This window comes from Amblyomma maculatum, chromosome 1 (genome assembly GCF_055883805.1).
Source record: "Amblyomma maculatum isolate TAMU_Amacu chromosome 1, ASM5588380v1, whole genome shotgun sequence".
In the NCBI taxonomy this organism is placed as follows: Eukaryota; Metazoa; Arthropoda; class Arachnida; order Ixodida; family Ixodidae; genus Amblyomma; species Amblyomma maculatum.
The window spans coordinates 92,065,964-92,086,177 of record NC_139344.1 but is presented as its reverse complement, the minus strand read 5'-3'; the positions used below and the strand labels follow the sequence as shown (position 1 = coordinate 92,086,177).

General features: G+C 45.6%; 1 protein-coding gene across 1 annotated transcript in view; it reads left to right on the top strand.

The window, feature by feature from the left end:
• The first annotated feature begins 718 nt into the window (after nt 1–718).
• Nucleotides 719–20,214, top strand: part of LOC146203175 (nephrin-like) — a 117,500-nt gene continuing 98,004 nt past the window's right edge. The window contains exons 1-3 of the mRNA XM_084602825.1: nt 719–1,094; nt 4,531–4,632; nt 12,892–13,119. Coding sequence (XP_084458951.1) covers nt 719–1,094; nt 4,531–4,632; nt 12,892–13,119 — 706 coding nt within the window. The remainder of the gene's footprint in view (nt 1,095–4,530; nt 4,633–12,891; nt 13,120–20,214) is intronic.

Below are 20,214 nucleotides of genomic sequence, written 5' to 3'. Positions count from 1 at the left end.
ATATATAAAGTTTTAGTGTCCTAAACACATAGTATGCTTTTCCAATGTTCTGTTCAAGTTCCCCTTTCGTGCCAAGTTGGAAATATTATGAATGTTTTCTGAAAGATGAAACTTCAAATAAATGCTGTCCTTTTACTTGCAGTAATTTTGCTGGAGATCATTTTAGCAGTCCTCTCGCGTTTAACTTCTACGCTTTCCGCCTACGATTATTTTACTCGTTTTGGATAGAAAATAGCTCGTCAACTTTACGGGAATTTTGGCAGCCTCCTGTATTGTACATTTACCTACATATGTCCTTTAGTTTTACATGGTCATCAATATCTGTTGGTATTAAAAAGGTTAAGTGAAATAATTTGATTCTGCAGACTGCGAAGTAATGCCGAATTGGTCCTCAGCTAGGAACTGATCCATCTCCAAGCCGTTCGCATTGTCAACTTCACTTCGTTGCACCATTCGATAACAACCTTGAATACACGAGTTTCTTCAACATAGTGACAATGACACATTTTACTCAGCTGTGGGAATTTCGGAATGTCGCTAAAGTCTGAGCTGGAGACTCCATGATGCATTCGTTCTGGTGATTTCCACTTTGTACATTGCACCCATAGTGCACAGATTTAATTATCGCTATGTGTAACCCTCAGAACAGGTGAGAAAGTACACATCTCTGGTAACGTATAATAGAAGAAATCAAAACTAACAAACAAACGACACACTCATGCTCTGGTTCTTCACTCGCTTTGCAGAGCCCCAGCAGGTGCTGGCGCTGCCGGGGAGTCAGGCCCGGCTACCGTGCGATTTGGGCGGCTCGTTCGGCGCTTCCAGCGTGGAGGCAGCGCCGGTGCTCATCAGCTGGACGCGTGGCCCGGCTGCCGCTGAACCTATGTACAGCGTGGTGCGATCCCGTGGGGTGGCCCTGGTGCAGGCAGACCACCGGATGGCGCCGACCTGGAAAGATCGTCTGCACTTCTCTGTGTCGCGTGGCACTCTGTCGCTGGCAGATGTGTCGCCGAGCGACGCCGGACTCTACGTGTGTCGTGTGCGCTTCCAGCTTGCACCCGACAAGACGTCTCGCGTGAAGCTCATCGTGGTCGGTAAGCGGTCCCCTTCGCGCGGCAGTTGCTGGCAATCTGGATGACGCAACCGGTTGCGTTAAAGAGCGAAAAGTACGGCACTTTTATTCTTGGTTAAAGGGGAGATTTTAAACAGATTGTTGCATCGGGTCATCATATTCAAACCGCGCGTTGCACAGTTGCCGGCACGCTGTAGAATGCTTCTCCTTCAGTTCAAATTTTGCACAGAAAGGCCATATTATAGTTCGTACTTTTTAACACCAAATTTGTTTGGGGTACTTGCCTGATTCGATGAGAAGAAGTAGGATGTTCCCACTGTATGCGGTGGCGGCGATGCGGGTGCCATCACTGGGACAGTAGCTCGTCTTACATCGCCGCAGCCGCATACAATGGGAACATCCTACTTCTTCTCATCGAATTAGGCAAGTACCCCAAACAAATTTTGTATTAAAAAATACGAACGACAAAATGCCATTTCTGTGCGAAATTTTAGCTGCGAAGATACCGCGGTTTAGTTGGGAGAAGCATTCTAAAGCGCCCCGGTAATTGTGCAACACGCTATACTTTATGCTCCGAGCCGCGATGGTCTGGAGTCGGTCCGAGGGTGTGAAGATCCGGAACTACACTTTTTTCTGCTGATTTTTATTGGAGCTGCAACTCGACCACACAGTCTACATGCGTCATCTACGAAAACTTCAATGTTAACGCTAGGCATACGTTGTCACAATGGACATCTGCCCCCCAGGAAAGAAACAACAACGATGGAAGTCAGCGAAGAATGTAATTAGTGGTGTAATACCTGATCGGAAAAAAATATGAGCCAGAGTAGTAACAGTTGGGGTGGGCAGGCCGTGATCATGTTTAATAAATTACCTTAGACTTTATGTAACGGCCGTTTTCGCGTTGCTGACCCGGAATTTATACTTATGTCAGTCTCTCTATCCAGCTCCTCTCTTCTGTTAAACGTAGTATGAGTTGTTTAGAGTATAAAAACTCGATATAAGATTAATATATGACATGAAAAGTAAAAGAAAGGAACGGCTAGGACACCGCATCCTGCTATAATGTCATGAGATAAGGCTTAGGAGGATACGTCAAGAGATACAGTACAGGCAACGTCATGGCTTTAGCCTGAGCAATTATCGTGTTTACTCGATTCTAAACACTCCCTTTTTTTCACGATCACGATGAACAAAGGGGGGGGGGGGGGGGGGGGGAGGGAGTATGTTCGAAAAATTTAAAATAAAGCCCCCTCATCCCTCCTTTTCGCTGCTATATCTCGACGAGACGGGCGCAAGGAATAACAATCTATCAAGTCATTTGCGAAACATCTTCGGCAAACGCGATTACAATTCGCTTAGACTTCAAAATGCAGCTCTCAAAATAGTGACACTAAAGCAAGCAACGTAAGCCCACAAAACCGTGAAACCTGCCGAGCGTCGACGATACGAGGCCCACGTGGCAGCAGATTGATAGAGTTATCGAAGTCGCTTTCGACTGGTGTTTTATGCCGCCATCTATCATGTAGTGTATCTCAACACAGCAACAAATGAAGCCGGCGCTCACATCACGAACACCGCGCCAACTGAACTCTGACAGTGCCGGTTCGACGACATAGCGAGTGAGCACACGGACATCCTTGCCAAAGTTTTGCGAGAATTAGAGGGGGGGGGGGGGGGGGGAGTAGTTTAGAAACGCGAAAGTACAGTAGCACAAAATTCCACGTGTATTTGGTGGCAACGGCAATCGAGCTCCTGTCTTTATTTAATACAGGAAGTCTTGATGACATACAGTCAAAATGTTTTGCACTTTGGCGTCATCGCATATATTTTACTCTCCTTGGCAAATGGCTGAAGTCATCCATTCCTCAAATGGGCAACTTCTTGTAGTGACCGTAAAAACTTTAGTCAAAATCACAAGAAAATTATAAACAGGCATCAAAAATATGAGGGCTCAAAAAACAAGAAAATATATCTAACGCTCGACATGAGAAATATATATGTCGAAAAGTGAGGTTTGATGTTCCCAGTATCTTTGCGAGCGACGTGAAAAGGAATTAAGATGAAGCCTCTCCTCACCTGATTTTTGAGTGGAAGAATACATCCGCGTAATGTATCAAGAATACTGAAATAAAATGTATGGTTTTGTTTAATGCACTTTAAATAACGCGAATCATTAAAAAATCACCAATTAAGTAATGGATTTCAACATGAGCTTTTCAGTAGAGACTTGTGCAACCATTTTCAAAATACGCGCAGCTTTCTCAACATTTCTTTTGCGCAGCTCAAGATAATTTGCATAGTCCTCCAAGTTTCGTTTTATTAGCAGTCTGCTTCGGTGCAATTAGGTCCTAAATGACTTTATGCACAAAAACTAAGCATAATTCATGGCACCAAAATTGCATACTTCTCTGCAGACTGCGCAAGGCACATTCCGTTGCGCTGCAACGTGGTTAACGACAGGCCTCAGGCTAAAATGAAGTTTATACCTTGGGTTTGCTTCCTTATTATTTGTATTCGATTTCCAACGCTCGAAAAACTTTATCCAGTCGATACGGCAGTGGAGATTATCCGCAATGCACACCCAAGCGTGTCGTTCTAATGCTGTACATAAGCCAACTTCACCTTCTTGGACATCACTTTAAAGTGTGAGACAACTGCGGGCCATTCTAATATATTCTTATAAGCATACTGATGGGAATGGATCGAGATTCCGACGTGTAGTAAGGTGTTGCTTTCAAACTTTGTCCTATGCTTGACCTGAGTAGTTAAGGAGCAAGAGGAAGATGAGTAGGAGGAAAGGCGGAGAGGTTAACCGGTAAAAGAAGCCTGTTTGCTACCCTGCACTGGGAGAAGGGGGTGAGTAGTGGTGGGAGTAGTCAAAATTACCATAGAAAACCAAAGGGATGAATTTCAGGTAATAAAAAACAGGCAACTGGAAGCGTCCTGGGGAACGGTCTATGACATTGAGTAATATGATGCTATTTTAAGAGATGCAAAAAAATAATTGCGCTCGTAAAGTGCTTCCCTTTGAACAAATTAGCTTGTTCGGAATTTAAGGGCATGCGTGAACGTCCGCACTTTAATAGATTTTGGCACCTTAACTGTGTTCTTGAAGTCGTATAACCACGTTTGTAGTTGCAACGCTGACCGTTGCGACGCTTGGTGGCTTCGGCATTTGGCATTCGATACCTGAGTTGTGGGTGAGATTTCAGCCCCAGCGGCTGTATTTCGACGGAGGCGAAGCACAAAAGCTCTGTTCTTTAGTGCGATGTTAGTGCACGTTAAAGAGCCTCAGGTAGTGTAAATTATTCATCATCCCTGTACTACAACGCTTCTCAAATACGATGTGTCGCATCTAGAAGTCAAACCCCACAATTAGCAGTTTATAGTTGATATGCTGGTTGTACGTATGCGGGCAAATTATTTGAATAGGCTCACGGCTTGTTTCTATGCAGAGGGACCTGGAACTCCTGTTCTAAAGTTTGAACCAGAGGCACCAGGTGGCGTCCGACTGCGGGAGGGCCAGCGGCTGCGGGTGCTGTGCGAAGTGCTGGGAGGTAAGGCCGACGCTGGATGAGACCCCAAAAATGCGTCTTGACCTGAGATGAAAGTTTGCGTTTCTTAATTTAGTTGCCCAATTTCTGGCATGTCTGCCTAACTTAGTTAGCCCCAGTGAGGCTACACTTAGCAGAGCGCGCCTTACAATCTCTCTTCGAAGTACAGATCTGCAATATGCTGAAACATGTATTGAGCCCAAGACCTGTTCACTACATTCGGATTCTATAAACACTGGTTATCACCCCAAAGTCATTTCTACAGAGGAATATATGCTGACATTTATCAGGCCGTTCTCACCGCTTACGTGTTCTTCGTCTTCAACTTTCCTTCATTTTCGGACACAGGTTGCGAAGACGGTGTGTAAACTACGAAAAACTTTGTTCATTACTTTAGTTCAGCCCCATTACCCTATATACGACTACGCCTACACCCATGACACTTTCTTTATGTTCTCTAAGAAAGAGGAACAAACGCTAACATTGCGACTGAGACCCCCGCAACGAAAGACCAGGAAAAGTCAGCATTATAATTTTGGCACTTAGGGTAGATATACGCCTCACAGACTAAGTGCGCGAAAGACAAATTTAGCCAAAACCAAACAAATAAACAAGCAAGAATGCTGAAGTTGTCGTTTCAAAGAGCCGGCTCTAGATATCGCTCTACTGTTGTTCGATAAGAGTGGTTTAAAGGGGCTTTAACGTATGGTTTGTTAGCGACTGATTTGCCAAATAAGGTAGTGTCACCAACAGTGCTACTTTTTCTAAGCACACTCATAGAGCGCCCAGTGTCTTCGGCTGCGGCACAGCTACGTCGCCACTAGAAAGTTTAGGCACTAACAGCTGTTGGTGAAGAATTAGTAGAACGCAACTTTGTAGCATTATGGCCGCGCTTGGGTCGGGGATAAACAGCAGGTTTTCTCTCTGCCTAATTACTCCACCTCCACATCCAATCCGCAAATGTGCACTCCTAACTTCGATACCACTATACTGAAAGGATCTTGCTTGTGCAAAGCACCCCAATAAAGTTAGCTTCGAATCACCCGTGTCTCTCTAGTTTGAGGCCCTTCGATAGGGAAAGGTAAGGAGAAATAAAAGTGAAAGGAGCACGCACCTAACGGAGTCGTCGTCGACGTAATCCCGCCAAATTTAAATAACAACTTCTTGATACTGGCAAAAGAAAAAAAAAACATTGAAAAATATGCTTTCAGAATTTAAAAAAAATTCTAGATGCGATAAATCAATTCGCTACGCGGTGGCAGTCAGCCAGAACCTCCCAATCAAGAAAGGGAAGCTATAGATAGTGATCGGGCGCCCAGGAACTGAACCTCGACAGCAATATACATGTTTCATGGTGTAATGTTGGGCCTAAGAAAAGCGCACGACAAGAAAAAAAAAAGGCAAAATAAATATTAAGAGATACAAGACGTTCGCAAAATTCCTTACTCCCCGAAAAGAACTTAGAGAGACGAAATAGTAGTGTATGAAATGAAACCACAATAAAATTATTAGGGACACTTAAGCTCCACGTTTAAGGGCATGGTGAAATGGTGTAAACTGCCACCCAATATATAAAGCCCCGCTTTAACCAAGCACTACCAACAGCGTAACCTAGGAGTAGCGTACCTGACTCTCCATCCAAGAACACTGGAAGTTTAATTCTTGTTCCATCTCGCCACGTCACACGAGCAACCCGAGTTGGAAGCTCCTTCCAACTTTCTGGTATTACATGGTCTCTTTAAGTCGCACAAGCCATCCAAGAATCAGTGCTCGACCATGTCTGCTGCCACCTGCCACCTGCCAGCGCCATTTCCTCGATTTTTCGCTCGCAACGTCGACGCCGACGCTAGATTTTCTATGTAACGGGAACTTCAACGCTCTTGCGTTATAAGTAAATCAATACTAAGCAGAAATAACGAGACATCAAATGCATGCCGCAGGAAAGCCAGACTGGTGTGTGAACCGGTCTGTAGTGCCACGGATACAGAGGAAAGAAACCCATGCCGGCAAAAAAATTGCGAAACACATAAGAAATATTTGTTATCGTCAAGCTGAAGAATATATTTCGCAGTGAAAGCCTGCATTGTTTACATCCAATAATTTTTTTTATATGTAAAAAAACATTCGCCTTTTAACCTGCGTGTGGCGACGTAAGATGTTATATTATAGAAATGGTCTTCTAGAAAGTCCATGCAGAATTATTTGACCGACGATGTCGTTCGGTACAGCTCTGATGTTAATTACATGTTCTTTTCAATTCATGGCTCAAAATTGCTGGAATCTGCTGCAGTCGTCACTATAGGCAGAAATAAACAACATTGACATTTTTCGCTACCGCTTCAAACATGTGCTTGTAGCAATCCTCACGTTACATGTAGAGGATTCTTCGGCGTGCGGTGATCACCTGGGGCTTAATGCCGGGCACAACTTAAAAGTAGATGTCAAACTAACAATATAACCTATCTTATGGAAACAATCGCGAGAGACATGCCCCGTATCTAATAAAGAAAGCCCTTCTGCCTACTTAGCGGATTTCGCTGAGGTTGCTTGACATGTTACTCGCGTAAAGAAGATATCTTCTCGCGAGCTGTACAGGTCCCAAGAAAATCCATTAGCCTTGACCATGGTGGGCCCTGGTCGCTTTGCCTCTTCCCAAGAGTACTTAATGACGCAGCGCCGGAGTGAAATAATGAAAAAAAAAAGATAGGGAGAGGAAGCCATTTCTTGTTCCTTAACTGGCAGCCCCGCTAGAACTTCTTGGACAAAAGAAAGGTCACCTTCCAAGCGGTCTGAACTGGGGCACACTCATTTTTCTACCACCATCGAACACGGGGAAATTCACCTGTTTTCTAGGAAAGCGCAGGACACTAATCTGTGTTCATTCGTGACTAAACAGCTTTGCAATTATCGATGAAAAAGCAAGCGGTTTGTTTCGAGCGACCACCTCTGCAGCGTTGATTCCAGCGCCAGTCTTCGGGCAGATCTGGACAACGAACGTGCCCAAGAGCAAAAATTTCCATTTGGAAAAGGGAGCGTCCCCGCCCGCCTGGACATGATAATAACGCTGTACGCACCATCCGCTCTTTCGGCCTGGATGTCTAATCGATTTCTTTCCGATTTCGCGTGCTCTGTATTTCGTGTTCGGTCGCGAACAAAATAAAAGAGATAAAGTTGGAGTAGCGCCAATTGGTTGCGCTCTCGCCTATCAAAATGACGTTGGAACGTGCTCGAACACCCGTTAGCAAGAAAAAAAAAAGTTGCGGTCTATGTAAGTGGTTTGCATACGTGCGTGCATAACTCTATGCAGTCGTAAAGATGGACTTGTGTTGGGCTTGCGCTAACCATCACATAAATCAACAGCGTTCGCGGTTAAAGCGTACTTCGGTGTGGTAAAACGGAAAGCATCTCTTATTTATACTCACGAGTGCATATGTACCGGATGTGTTCGCTACGGCTTATTGTATTGTACGTATTGTAATTGATGCGAAAGTAGTCACGCGGTGCTGTTGCGCGCCTGAAAGCGATTACTCTGCATGAGGTGCGGTTTTGGGCTAGAGGTGGTCGTAATAGGAACCACTCGGGGTTATTGAATATGCAAGAGGACCGCAGTGTATGGGAACGTTTCTTATTCCTTCCTCGGCCATACAGTTCCGCCGTAATCGAAACCCCGACCTCGAAATCTTCGACGCTGCCGACGATAGGCATAGCTTCGGAGGTCCTGGTGAAGCCCTTGACAGCCGACGTTTATTGCAAACTTCCTCGGGCATATATGCAAATAGAATATGTTGATGTGAAGGGCTTTTCTGAGTTCATTGGACATCTTTATGCGCGCTTGAATTACAATCTTTACGTTTTCACTGCTCGGCCTATTGATGCCATCCTAGTTTTTACTTTTTTGCGTCTTCGGTGTTATTTTTCGTAACTCCCAAGAACCTGAGCTGCACACGTCGTTGATAGATGCTGCCTAGTACCCTGAAACGTAAAATTATTGATCATTTAATTATTAATATCTTTTTCCCTTAGTAGCTTAGCGTGTGGTTTTCATTGAACGGCTGTCCCTGTTTTCAACAAATGTTCGTTTAGCACCAAAAATGCACCTCTGTACTCTACAGTGCGCGGTTCGATGTGCGTCACGCAGAAAGACTTACTGAACTCGGAGGCTACGTGCTCGAATGGATAAACAGAGTGGTAAAGATATAAGCCTCTGACAATACAGTAGTCATGAAATGAAGAGCTTATTATGAATCTCGAAGCATCAGTACCTCCAAATTAAAAGGTTATTCACAATGGCAGGCCTGTGCATTAGCAGTGCGGTGCGAGTTGCCCAGTGCGTGCTTGCGCATGAGAGTGTGCGCGGGCTTTTGTGTGTTAGTGTGGAAGGGGGGGGGGGGGGGGTGCGCATGCGTACGCCAGTGTGTGTGCATAGGCTATTAATGTTCCCAAGGTGGCTTTAGCTTTGATTTCTGCTCAAGTGCCACTCTTGGTACTTTGACCTTAATTCGCGCGGAAACATGAGATCAGGGCGGTGGTTTCGAGCAGTGCTGTCACATTTGACTCGTGGTTAAGCGCAGCTGCACCACCGCAAACTATTTACTCCCCACTGCGATAGAAATAAAACTCGTACTCAAGTTTTTGATCTGTTTTGACCTACTCTGCAGTTCTTCCTACGCATCCTTACTTTAATGTTTTCAGTGGAAGGGTATGGCGGTCTGAGTGGGCGGCTGTGTCGAGAAAGCCATTACCTCTGCTGATGGTGATGTCGTAATCGACAAGTAAGACCAGCGTTGCGTAAAAGTGCATAAAAGTTACCCAGCCGACTTCTATTACCACTCGAACAAGTACTCAGACGGCCTCAGCATCCACCGTAACCATGGGAAGAACATTTCTCAGTATTGAATTTATTTTAGAAGTTACGAAGCCGCCCTTTGAGTTTTCCGGTTTCCAGGCAGGAAAAGGATGCGTTGCAGAGAACAGCATGCAATATGCCATTCTTGGTTGAGAGAAGCGAACCGTACCTGACTCTTCGTGTTTTGATCCGGATGGCACGCGAGTTAATTACGCAAATTGCTGGAAATAACACACGATAAACAAAGCGTTTCTTATTCCAGCCCTGCCTTATGAATACATGTGTAATTCGGAGGAAAGCACGCGCTAAAGTGGTGCATTATCGTGTTTTCTGCTTTCTTTAGCCCAGCGGTCACATATTACCCTATCACTCTACCGGTTGGAGCAATAATGATCCGAGATGACTTCATAGTCTTTCTTCAAAGGAATATTTTTTTATATTGAAGAAGTTTTTTGATGGCTCAGTAGATATCGAATTATACGCGAAGCTGTCAGGCACCTCATTTCTATAGAGTGCAACGTGAGAATGCAGGTACAAAACACACGTTAAAAAAAATTCTCTTGTGTGGAGTTGCTGACCTAACTACTACTAAAAACTAAGGCTGAACCTTTTCGTGGGGAAGCCACGCACTCCCTAAGGCTGAGGTACCGATTTCAAGTTTGTCAGTATACGAATTGGTTGTGCTCCGCAAATTCTTCCCCTCAACTACGATTAAAAGTTTCAGATGATATTAAAATTATCTTCCGAAATGCTGCAACGCCAAGTGTGTCCTCGTCAAGAGCGTACTCCGTTTTGCACGAGTGCGACGAAATCTCAGAGTGCAGTCGAGGTTGCTAACAACCTCGACTAAACAAACTCGGCTGGCTAAAGAAGTGCCTTCGTTTTCGAAGCTGGGAAGACGTTGCACGGTAAATATGCAAACATAGAATGAGCTCTGTATGCACTACTCTTCCGAAAATACACAAGAGCTCTGCCGCAATCCCTGTCTTCCAAGTTGCCACGCTGATTTGTAGTGAGGAGGAGGAGAGCTGGCAAAGCCAGCTGGCGAAAAGCGTTTTCATTCGCAGCTGCCTATACGGTACGCCGAAGGCCCTCTTTGGAACTCTTCCGATGGTAAGAAGCTTGTTGATGAAACTGGGAATCTGCCAGGTTCTGCCCCGTGACCATCCGTCATGTTATCCGTTTCAATACATGTGCTACAGGAGTGGTTTACGAGATACCTCCCTCGTGCAAAAACTTATTATTTTATCCAAACAGGCAGGTGCCTAAACGACAGCTGGAGGGAGCACCGACATGCAGTGCAATCTGTTGCTGCAGATGATTATCAGGAAGGACTTATAAAGCGTTCAAAAGATTCAAAACAAGTTAACCGCAGTTGAACGTCAAAAGCACGGGTGATGAAGGATGCAAGAAGCGTTGCCGAGATCATAGAAGCATACTGCATTAAAAAAGAAGCTGAGAATGCTCCACTCCCTCCATAGCACTATCACGTAAGGAACTCGCCTACTGATGCTTGTTTCCGCAGAATGCGCGTGCGTTAATGGCCACCCATGTTGCATTTGACGAATCATTTCTGCACCTATCAGTTTATGTATATGTATGTTTACAGTAAACATATAGTTGATGTCCTGCGATTGTCCCATACGTTCTGTGTGTTTGTCTTCCACTTAAGCTGGTGCCAAGTCTAATCATGAATCACCAACTCGCCCAACATTCAGCCTTATACCCTGAGAAAGACAGAAGTAGTTAACCGCTCGTCATTGTATCCGCTGTTTACCTTGCCTCAGTTTTCTTAATTCCCACCCATCATTGCATAACATCAACCATTGCTTATACTATTGTAGGTTGAAGTCGATTAGACGAATTTTCCGTGAGCACCACTAATGTATCACGGGTATCCACGATTTACTGCAGACTCCTATATTGGTACGAAAATATCACATTAGTATGCGAAGTGTGCTGACAAAGTATTTATCAAGTTTCAAGAAAGCGCCGCTGCCTTCGTCGTTGTAACTTTCTGGTGGCCTCTGATTAGCGTTAACTCAATCGGGGTTTGCTGCTTAGCTGTGCAGTTGAGCTGCCTTGTTTCCCTTGAAATCCTAATCTTCGGAGGGACGATGACCATGGACTCTAATCAAGTTCGAGATATTTATAACAGTAAGGGATGGAAAATGAACCAAGTTGCTCTTGCTCTTGTGAGATGCAAGCTCTGTGAGTTGTGCTATATTCGACAACGGCTGTGCATGCAGTGGTGGATTCTCAGCTTTAAGGTTGCTACCCGAACGAAGACAAAGATGTCTGAATGTTAGTTGTCGACTGCTGGCTTCACACTCTTCACTCTGCTGCAAATATGAGTCCAGGTGGAAGCGGCAACTTGTACTGAGAATGCACCTTAATGTACCAAACAAATGGTTACTTGGTTACTGCCTGATTTGGCCGCCTAGAGGTCCAGTGACAATTGTAAGTGTGATCAGCACGCAAGACACGAAAGGCTGGATTCCAGGGCAAAGCTGGGACCGTTTTTACTGTTTCTAAGTCACTAAATATTCTTACACTTGACGAGCATCATTTCCTGGCTAAAAATGTGCACTTATCCTTATGGGCTAGGATGCCTCTAGTAGGATCACAATATTGCAGCCCCTCTACCCTCTCTGGCCACTCACTGCTGCGTGGTGGTGGGCAGTTTACTTGCGGCGGGTATAAAGGAGAAGTAGTTTGACAACGGCAGTCAGAATATATGTATAGGTAACGAGCTTAAAAAAGAAATGAAGAGAGGTATGCTCACTGGCACATAATTTGGAGGCCTAAGCATTGCTACTGCTGCACATTGTGGGAAAAAGCAAAAAGCGCGTTACACATAATACAGTAGTCGCACGCCAATACAGCTATGTGGTGATGACGTCCTGGAAAGAAAATATCTGTTGCACAGGGCACAGCTAACGCTCAGTGTGAGCTTGAAGGGATATGATCGGATTAAAGCTGATCCTTTGCTTCCGCATCTTTTCAGTCCAAACCAGACCTTTAGACAATCCTGTATAGAGACCGTGCGTGTCTTACAAACGCGCGCGCCGGCGGCGCACTCGGTTCGAATTCAAATGGGCAGAGTTGAAGTCTGGCCTCTATGGCAGCGTAGTTAGACGCCCTCGCACAATACTGGGCGCTTAAAACACGATAAAGTAAATCGATGAAACTGCCGAACAAATACCAAGCAAGCAGACGCAGGTGCCGCGAGACGACGCGGAACGGCGTGCGGCGGCCGCCGTGGGCAGTTTGGCGGCGGGGGCGCGCTCGAATTCCAAGCCCTTGGGCGAGCGCGTCTCAATGGGCCGGAATTCTCGAGCGGCTTCGTTGGAGCGCCATTCTTGCAGACAACCGTTTGAGAATTCCGCGCGCGACTTTCACTCATTTCAATGCAGGCAAGCCGCGGCCGAGCCTACGGTGGAGTCTCTCGCTTTCGGGCGGGTCGCAGCCGACGCTTCTTGAGGCCACGGAAGGCTCGTCAGACGCCCGGGACGGCGTCACGCGTAGCTGGGCGACGTTGGACAAGCTCCAAAGATGGCACCACGAAGCCCGGCTCACTTGCCAGGCTTTCAACTCTGAACTTGTGGCGTCTCCCAGATCCTCCCTCCGCCTCCAGCTCGAACGTGAGTGGAAAGCCCGCCGCCTGCCTGGCTGGCTTTAGCGGCGCGTTTATTGTGGGCCCTGGTGCGGAATGCGTAGGCATCAAAACAGGCGCCCGTTGAGCGCCCGCCGAAGAAAACGTGAAAAAAAGGAAACGCCGGGGCAAAGGGCTGCCGCGTCAAGTAGAGATGTATATGTTATCGTTGCGCCTGCTTTTGCACACCCAGAAGTCTCGAAGTCAAACGCAGGAAAGCCGCTTCTATGCGGTCGGAAATGTAGTCAAAACATTCATTCCAGGTGCAATGTTATTTTTTTTTTCAGCTTTTGAGCGTTTAGTTCTTCAACTCCGAAGGGCAAGAGATTCCATGCTGCCGTCTTTGAATATTACCACACTTGTGCGCGAAATCGTTTCGCGCTTTAGTCAGCTTGTCGACCTTCTTAGTGACCACGGAGGATAAACATCAGGGCTATAGTGTGCTAAAGGGAACTGCCGGCCTTTTCTCGACTGCTGACAACTTTACAGCGAGAACTTTCCCGCGTATCAAGTGCAGTGCTGCCCACCTAAGAAAACGCAGTTTTTTTTTTTCTTCTAACGCATTAGGTAAGCATAGTCTTTAGTTCCGGTGTTCGCTTTCAGGGTGTGACTACAAGCCGGTAATTCTGTCTGGTGCCAAATTAAAAAAAAATTGCATAACGCCTTAGGCTCAATTTTTTTTCTACGTTCAGAGAGTGATGCACGATAAGCAACAGTTAATGAAGAAAAGTTTGTTATTCAACCTGTTCAACCTGAGGATCACATCAGGAGCACGCAACACACAAAGGAGGATGGCAACATGGTCAGAAGGAACCGTGCACGCGAAATCTTGCGCGAAGGCCCCAGTGGCAACAAAAAGGGACCAGTGGCGCCTTCGCACGAAGTGCTCAGTATGGGGTTTCCCCGTCGGCCGGTTCTGTTTGTACAGAAAGGTTGGCGTGTCCACCGTAAGTACCACCGCGAATAGCCAATCAGACATTCGCTGATCGTTCCCGACCGTACCCATTTCTCCCCCTATCCGCGTGGTCTCTCTTCGCCTCAGCAAGTGCACGTACAGGCTGAGTCATCGTGGCAGTTGCTCCATTGCTGCTGTTCAGATAATGTTCCTTTCGAAGAGGCTCTGAAGCAGACCTGCAAATTTTAAACGTAAAGAACAATCTTATTCTCGGTTAACAGGCGCTAACAACACATTGCCGTCTGAGGTGTGCATGCAGCCGCGTATGACTAGAGGACAGGCGCTCGAGCAGGTGTGCCACTACGCTTCTTCTGCGTGACGCATTACGGGGGTGTTCACTAAATCTAAGTCTGCAGGCACCAAACGAAGGCGCGTGTACATCTCCGTTAATGCAAGTCCCGTATGTCGCTGTCGCATGCCCCATTAAGCGACATAGCAAACGACGGCTTTCGTCGCCGCGCCATCTTTTCTTTTCTTTTTCGCCCTCACGTAGGTCATTTGCTATCAGTCTGAAGAGAGCCTAGAAACAAACTCGTCACAACGTAAGTGTTTTAGTACAGCTTCAAACCTAGCAACCAATTGCATAGAAAATCGTGTGCGCATCGGTACTGGTTTAGTCACTTGGCCGTATTTGGCTTCAACTTTCAGGTCAGCTTTTCTTTGTTCCGGCAAAGTATTACACACGGGTATTTTCATAAAAAAAAAAAAAAAAAAAACTTTGCGCCTCATCGTGGTATGTGTTTTAATTGTTAGAGAAATAACTACAGATATAATCTCTTATGAGTGACAACTCACCAGCTTCCTTGTGTAGATGAACGTTATGCCTAGAAGAATGAAAGAAGTCACTACAGCCGTATAGAACTCAATAACGAAGCGGCACATGCCACTCAATGCAGTATTGCCGCTAGTGGCGTCAACCGACTGTCACGACGTCGTGATTAATCTCGTAGTCGACAGGATCCCCTAGCACCTGCGAGGTCCCTGTGATGCCGTGCTAGCAGTGGTAAGACGATTAAACACAACGAAATGGAGATTGGTCGATGACATTATCAGGAGGGTATCCTTACAGAAGAATACATTTAGTGCTTGCTTAAAACGTGCGCCTTTGCCCATAAATGGTGCTGAGCCTTGTAATTAGTGAGTTACAGCCCTCCTGGAACCCCGAAGAGTCTGAGGTGGTAAATGAGTGGAGTTCTTTTCGCCATCCAGAATATTCAATTCGCAACGGTTCCGTTGTCTCCATTGCACGGCTTAAAAGCAAATCCTGTGGACTCGCGACTTTCGACCAGGACTGTACATTTCTGCCAAATGTAACAAACCATTAAACACAATAAGTTACTGGTGAAAAGATATGCTTGCAAACAGCTCAAGAATTGGTACCAGTATATTTTGGTAGAGATACTTGTATAGCATGCGGATGAAATTGCACAAATGTTTCAGAATTATGGTCGTTTCAACTGATTTCACATGTGATAGAGGCACTGATCGAATATACTTTACTCGTAAAGTAACACAAAAATGTTCTCTAATTATTTAAGACCTTAGGAAAGAAAGCGTGATGTGAGGGCCCTGTATAATGATCAAAGATATCAGGACCACGTCTTTTGCTAGAAATTTTCTAGCTGCTCCAACACACCCCTGAATTATTCTATTGTAAACTGTGCCATGGATGGCACCACATCTGAGTAACCATGAATAGATCGTAAGTCAACCGCGTGGGGTCAAAGTATATTTATTCTAAAGTGCTATGGCTTGGTTCTACAAGCTGTGAAGGTAACAAAATTACCTAGTATGTGTACTTCCACGAAAGTGCAAGCATTGTTGAAGATAACTGTTTATAAATACCAGGTAAAGCGGGGAGGAAAAAAAAAAAGTCAAACCTTGGGGAAATTCGCTTTTAATGTGTTAACGCACACATTTCTCTCCCATATTCATGCCACTAAAATTCCACTCCCACATATGGTCCCACCAGACAAGCGTCGCTCCGAGAAATATGTATTTCGTACACCGAACTATTAGTAACAATATTTGTGACATTGGCCTCTTTTAATAAATAAAATAAAGCTTCATGAAATGTTGAAACAATTTTACACGTCATTAATGACACACGCAAAAGACACTATGACTGAATAACGTATACTTGACCAGCTACATGTGGGAGGTCGCTCGCTGCAGGCTCTATCAGTCAAATAGCACGCAGGGTGGCAGAAGCGATAGTGTGGGGCGGATCGACAAAGTGGAGTTGCGAGCGCTCCGCTCGAGCACAGCTCCGAGATTTGGTTCACTTAGGTTGCTGCACGTTTTAAGCGTTGTAAAAAGAAATGGCACACTTGTAGGGGACAGCTTCAATCTGCCATTACCAATGGGAAGGGAAAGGCAACCTACTGTAACCACTTTAACTTAAAATGTGAGGCTTTGCATAACCTAAAACCTGTTTCCCTTTCAGATCGGCCTCTTCGGTCAGGATAAAAAAAGCAAAGAATGCAGCGTTGCTAAGCGGAAACTAAGCGAAGTGACCGTTAAATAAATATAAATGCGAAACAAAAATGCTCCACCAATATGGAAAGCTCCTGGAACGCATGAATGAATGCTGTGGACGTCCGAGCCCTGAGTGGAAAAGAGCCGGCATCATTCGGCGATCCTCAGTCCCTTGTCGGCGGCCGAAGCTAGAGAACACATCGTGTACGACGATCGCCTTTCGTGGTCCATGTGCGTTGTATTAGCCGCTGCTTGTCCAGTTCCGTCTGCCCGTCGCTGACATCTGCTGTCTATTTGGGCGAAAGCCAGTCCTTTTCTTCGTTTATCACCGTCTCTGTTCTGGCTCGTCCTTGATGGTCGCTTACGATGAACTGGAGCCCGAGAGTACTCCTGCGTTCCGTCCATAAACCAATTTGGCACCGACCTTGGCGGCACGCATCCCAAGAAGCTTTATGGCCAGGATCTGCTTGCATATGCTGATATTTACATTTCTGTCAGTATTTTACATTCATGCTTTCAACGGTTCTCATAGATAGGGAAAACAAAAAAAAAAGCCATGCATTCTCTCGCACCAGCCTTGTAAAGACAGATTGAAATCATAGCGAGGAAATTCAATATAGCGAATGCCCCTTAGCATCTGAATGTCGTGTCGTTTAAAATTGAAAGCAGTGCAATATATATATATATATATATATATATATATATATATATATATATATATATATATATATATATATATATATATATATATATATATATATATATATATATATATATATATATATGTATAACCATCAAGAACCTTGAAGGAATAGTATATATATATATATATATATATATAACCATCAAGAACCTTGAAGGAATAGTGAGGCTTGTCCGTCATGCTGATGAGGTAAGCAGATTTATCCTTTGCACGTGCAAGATCCTACATATATTTATCACTTACTGTACGTGATGCGCATGGTAACAGTGCATAAGACCAGGCAGAGGCGTACAGCTCATCAGCGACAGTTGACTTAAAACGCAGAATACAAGATGCGCTTGTCATTTCTTGCTCTCCGTTATGAATTTTTCAGCATCTTCATTTTACTTATCAAGAAAGCAGATTTCTGTTATCTGGTGGGAAAAATAAAGATTCTGCGCTAACGGCAAGTGTTTCGTACTTTAGTTTATTGTATGAAATATATGTTAACCACAAAACATATAAATGACTTGCGCATAGGGGAAGCCAACCATTTATTCCGGATCAAAAGCGCAACTTCGAATAAAGGTGTCATCGTGATGGAAAGGTGTACATATATTAAATATCCTTTTGTTAAATGAACCTAAGAAGTCACGTTGGACATGCATTCACTGGAAATAAATATATGCGTTAGATTCCATCACTGATAAATGTAACATCCGAGTGAACAAATAATTCTGGAACTCCGAGTCTGGTCGTCCCGGCCTAGGGATTTGGCCTAGGGACTTGCCGCCGGCTGAATCAAAAGAGAGAACATGTTGTGCACCTATGCAAAGGTTTCAGTTTTATGTATGATGCGGCCTGCCAGTGCCTGTGTGCCTAATCAACTGGCCACTCTCTGATAGTGATGAAGAAATGGTCGAGGAACAAACGCGATTAGCCCTTGATGCCCACTTCTTGGAGGCAACGGACGGGCAGGAAAAGGTGATCCCTCTAACTAATTACTTTGATCTCACGGGGTCAGAAGACGTCTAGCTGGTGCCGAAAGCCACGCGTTCGTGATCCGGTTGGATGTCCCATGCGAATGTGCAACCAACCAGTCTCGCACCGTAGGCAGAAATCCCAGGACAGACAAAGCGGACTGAACCTGCAAAGATAACCTTTGGGATCCCAGTGCACTGCATTGAAAATGCATTAGCGTTATACGAGCTTCGCCAATTTGTTATTAATCGATCCTTGGAACAGGCCAACGTTCTGAGCCCGCACTTTTACACCCACACACGCGAGCCTAGCGCCGCCAGAAACGAAGGCATGCAGTCTGGAGTTCCCGCCCACGCTCTTCCCGACCTTCCTCCGAGATAAAGCCGCGTCACGCCTTCACCTGCTCAGCGCAAGTGGAAAAAGAACCCCGGTCGCCGTTTCTCTTTGGCTCCGAGTTGTGCTTTGCTTTGAAAGTTTTAGAGGGACCTACGCCCCCGGGGCAGACATAAGATGGCGGTTTCATGGCGAACGCTATAGGCTCCAGTCATGTGCATTTGGTTCGATTAGACAACGCGCCTCACTGCGCGCGGTACACAAGCAACAAACGACAATAGAAGTTTGTATTCCTGTTTCGCCAGCATCCACAATCATATTTGTTATCTCCGGCAATGGTATCTCATGGGGTCCCACTTGATGGTCGCGTGAGTATAACATATTTGGCTGTTCTTAGAAGGCAATGCAAATTCTTTAGCATCAAAAAAGGAGTCCGGAAAGACGCTATTATTTTCCAGTGAGTTCGAAGGGACGGCCTATCTTAGAGCGCACCATGGCCGACGAGGTAAAGGAAGCATATTTCCAGATGGATGCACACCTCAATACCTAGAACCGAGGAGAGCATCGGGCTATTAAATCTCGCGGCATCGTCCCTGTTTGTCCGACTGATGTTTACAGATTCTTGACGTATGTACGTCTCCTAGCCGTATGTGAAGAAAAATATCTTAGCGTTATATGCTTTACGGTCATTGAAGAGCGGACATGCTCTCCAATATAAGCGCTTGGATTCTATTCAGACACTGCGCTGAATCAGAGCTCGGCTTGGAATTTGTAAACATATTCTCAATATATTTATTGTAGCTGCGGTAAACACAACAAAATGGGCATTCTTTGCGTTTCTTCAGCGCTGAAGTTTTCATTTTAAGAGGTTCAGAAACGCGATTCCTGTTCGTACCCTCCCCCCCTCCCCCTGCCTTTTTTTTTTTTTTTTTTTTTTTTTTTTTACGGTGAACAAAGCCTCTGAGTGTAAGTGTAATATCAGGATTTCGTACATTTTTGCTGGTTAGCAAGGGGCGCGCTAGTCGTTAGGCTCCAGGAAACCATGAATTTTCTTAGTTTAGGGCAATGAAAGCACTGAAGCCTGCTAAGCCATTTGCAAGGAAACGTCTTTCTCGTCTCAATTCTCCTCGTCCATATTGCGTTCTCATCAGAATATGACTTGTCTGTATAAATTGTTTTTTGATTGATCCCTAGGCCGGCGTCCGTTTCGGTATAGGCGCCGTACTTAAGGCATCCGTGCGTGAGGCGCAGGGCCGCAGAGCAACGACAGGTTTCGCTGCAGACAGCATCCCATCAAATTCGCTGCCAGCGATTCGTCACCCTGGCGGCCCATTCAGTGAGGAGCGAGATTTTATCCAGACAACGGCGGCAAGAATGGATTCATCGTCTCGGGACCACTTAATGTTCCGATTCGATTGAGAGCGGAGCCTCGACGCGAGGACGATTTGCTGCCCCCATGAGGCAACTGAGGGGACTTTGCAGGGTCTCCTTTCGACACCCGGGCTTCGGGCGGCGCTCCAAGCGCTTGCATCTTTGTGAGCCGCAAACGAAATTGCGATGCCTGCAATGGAGCTAAGGGCCGTGGTCCGTCGTGCGCGCCGGGCGCCGTGCCGAACGGGGACAGAGGCGGTAATGAGGACTGTGTCGACCATTTC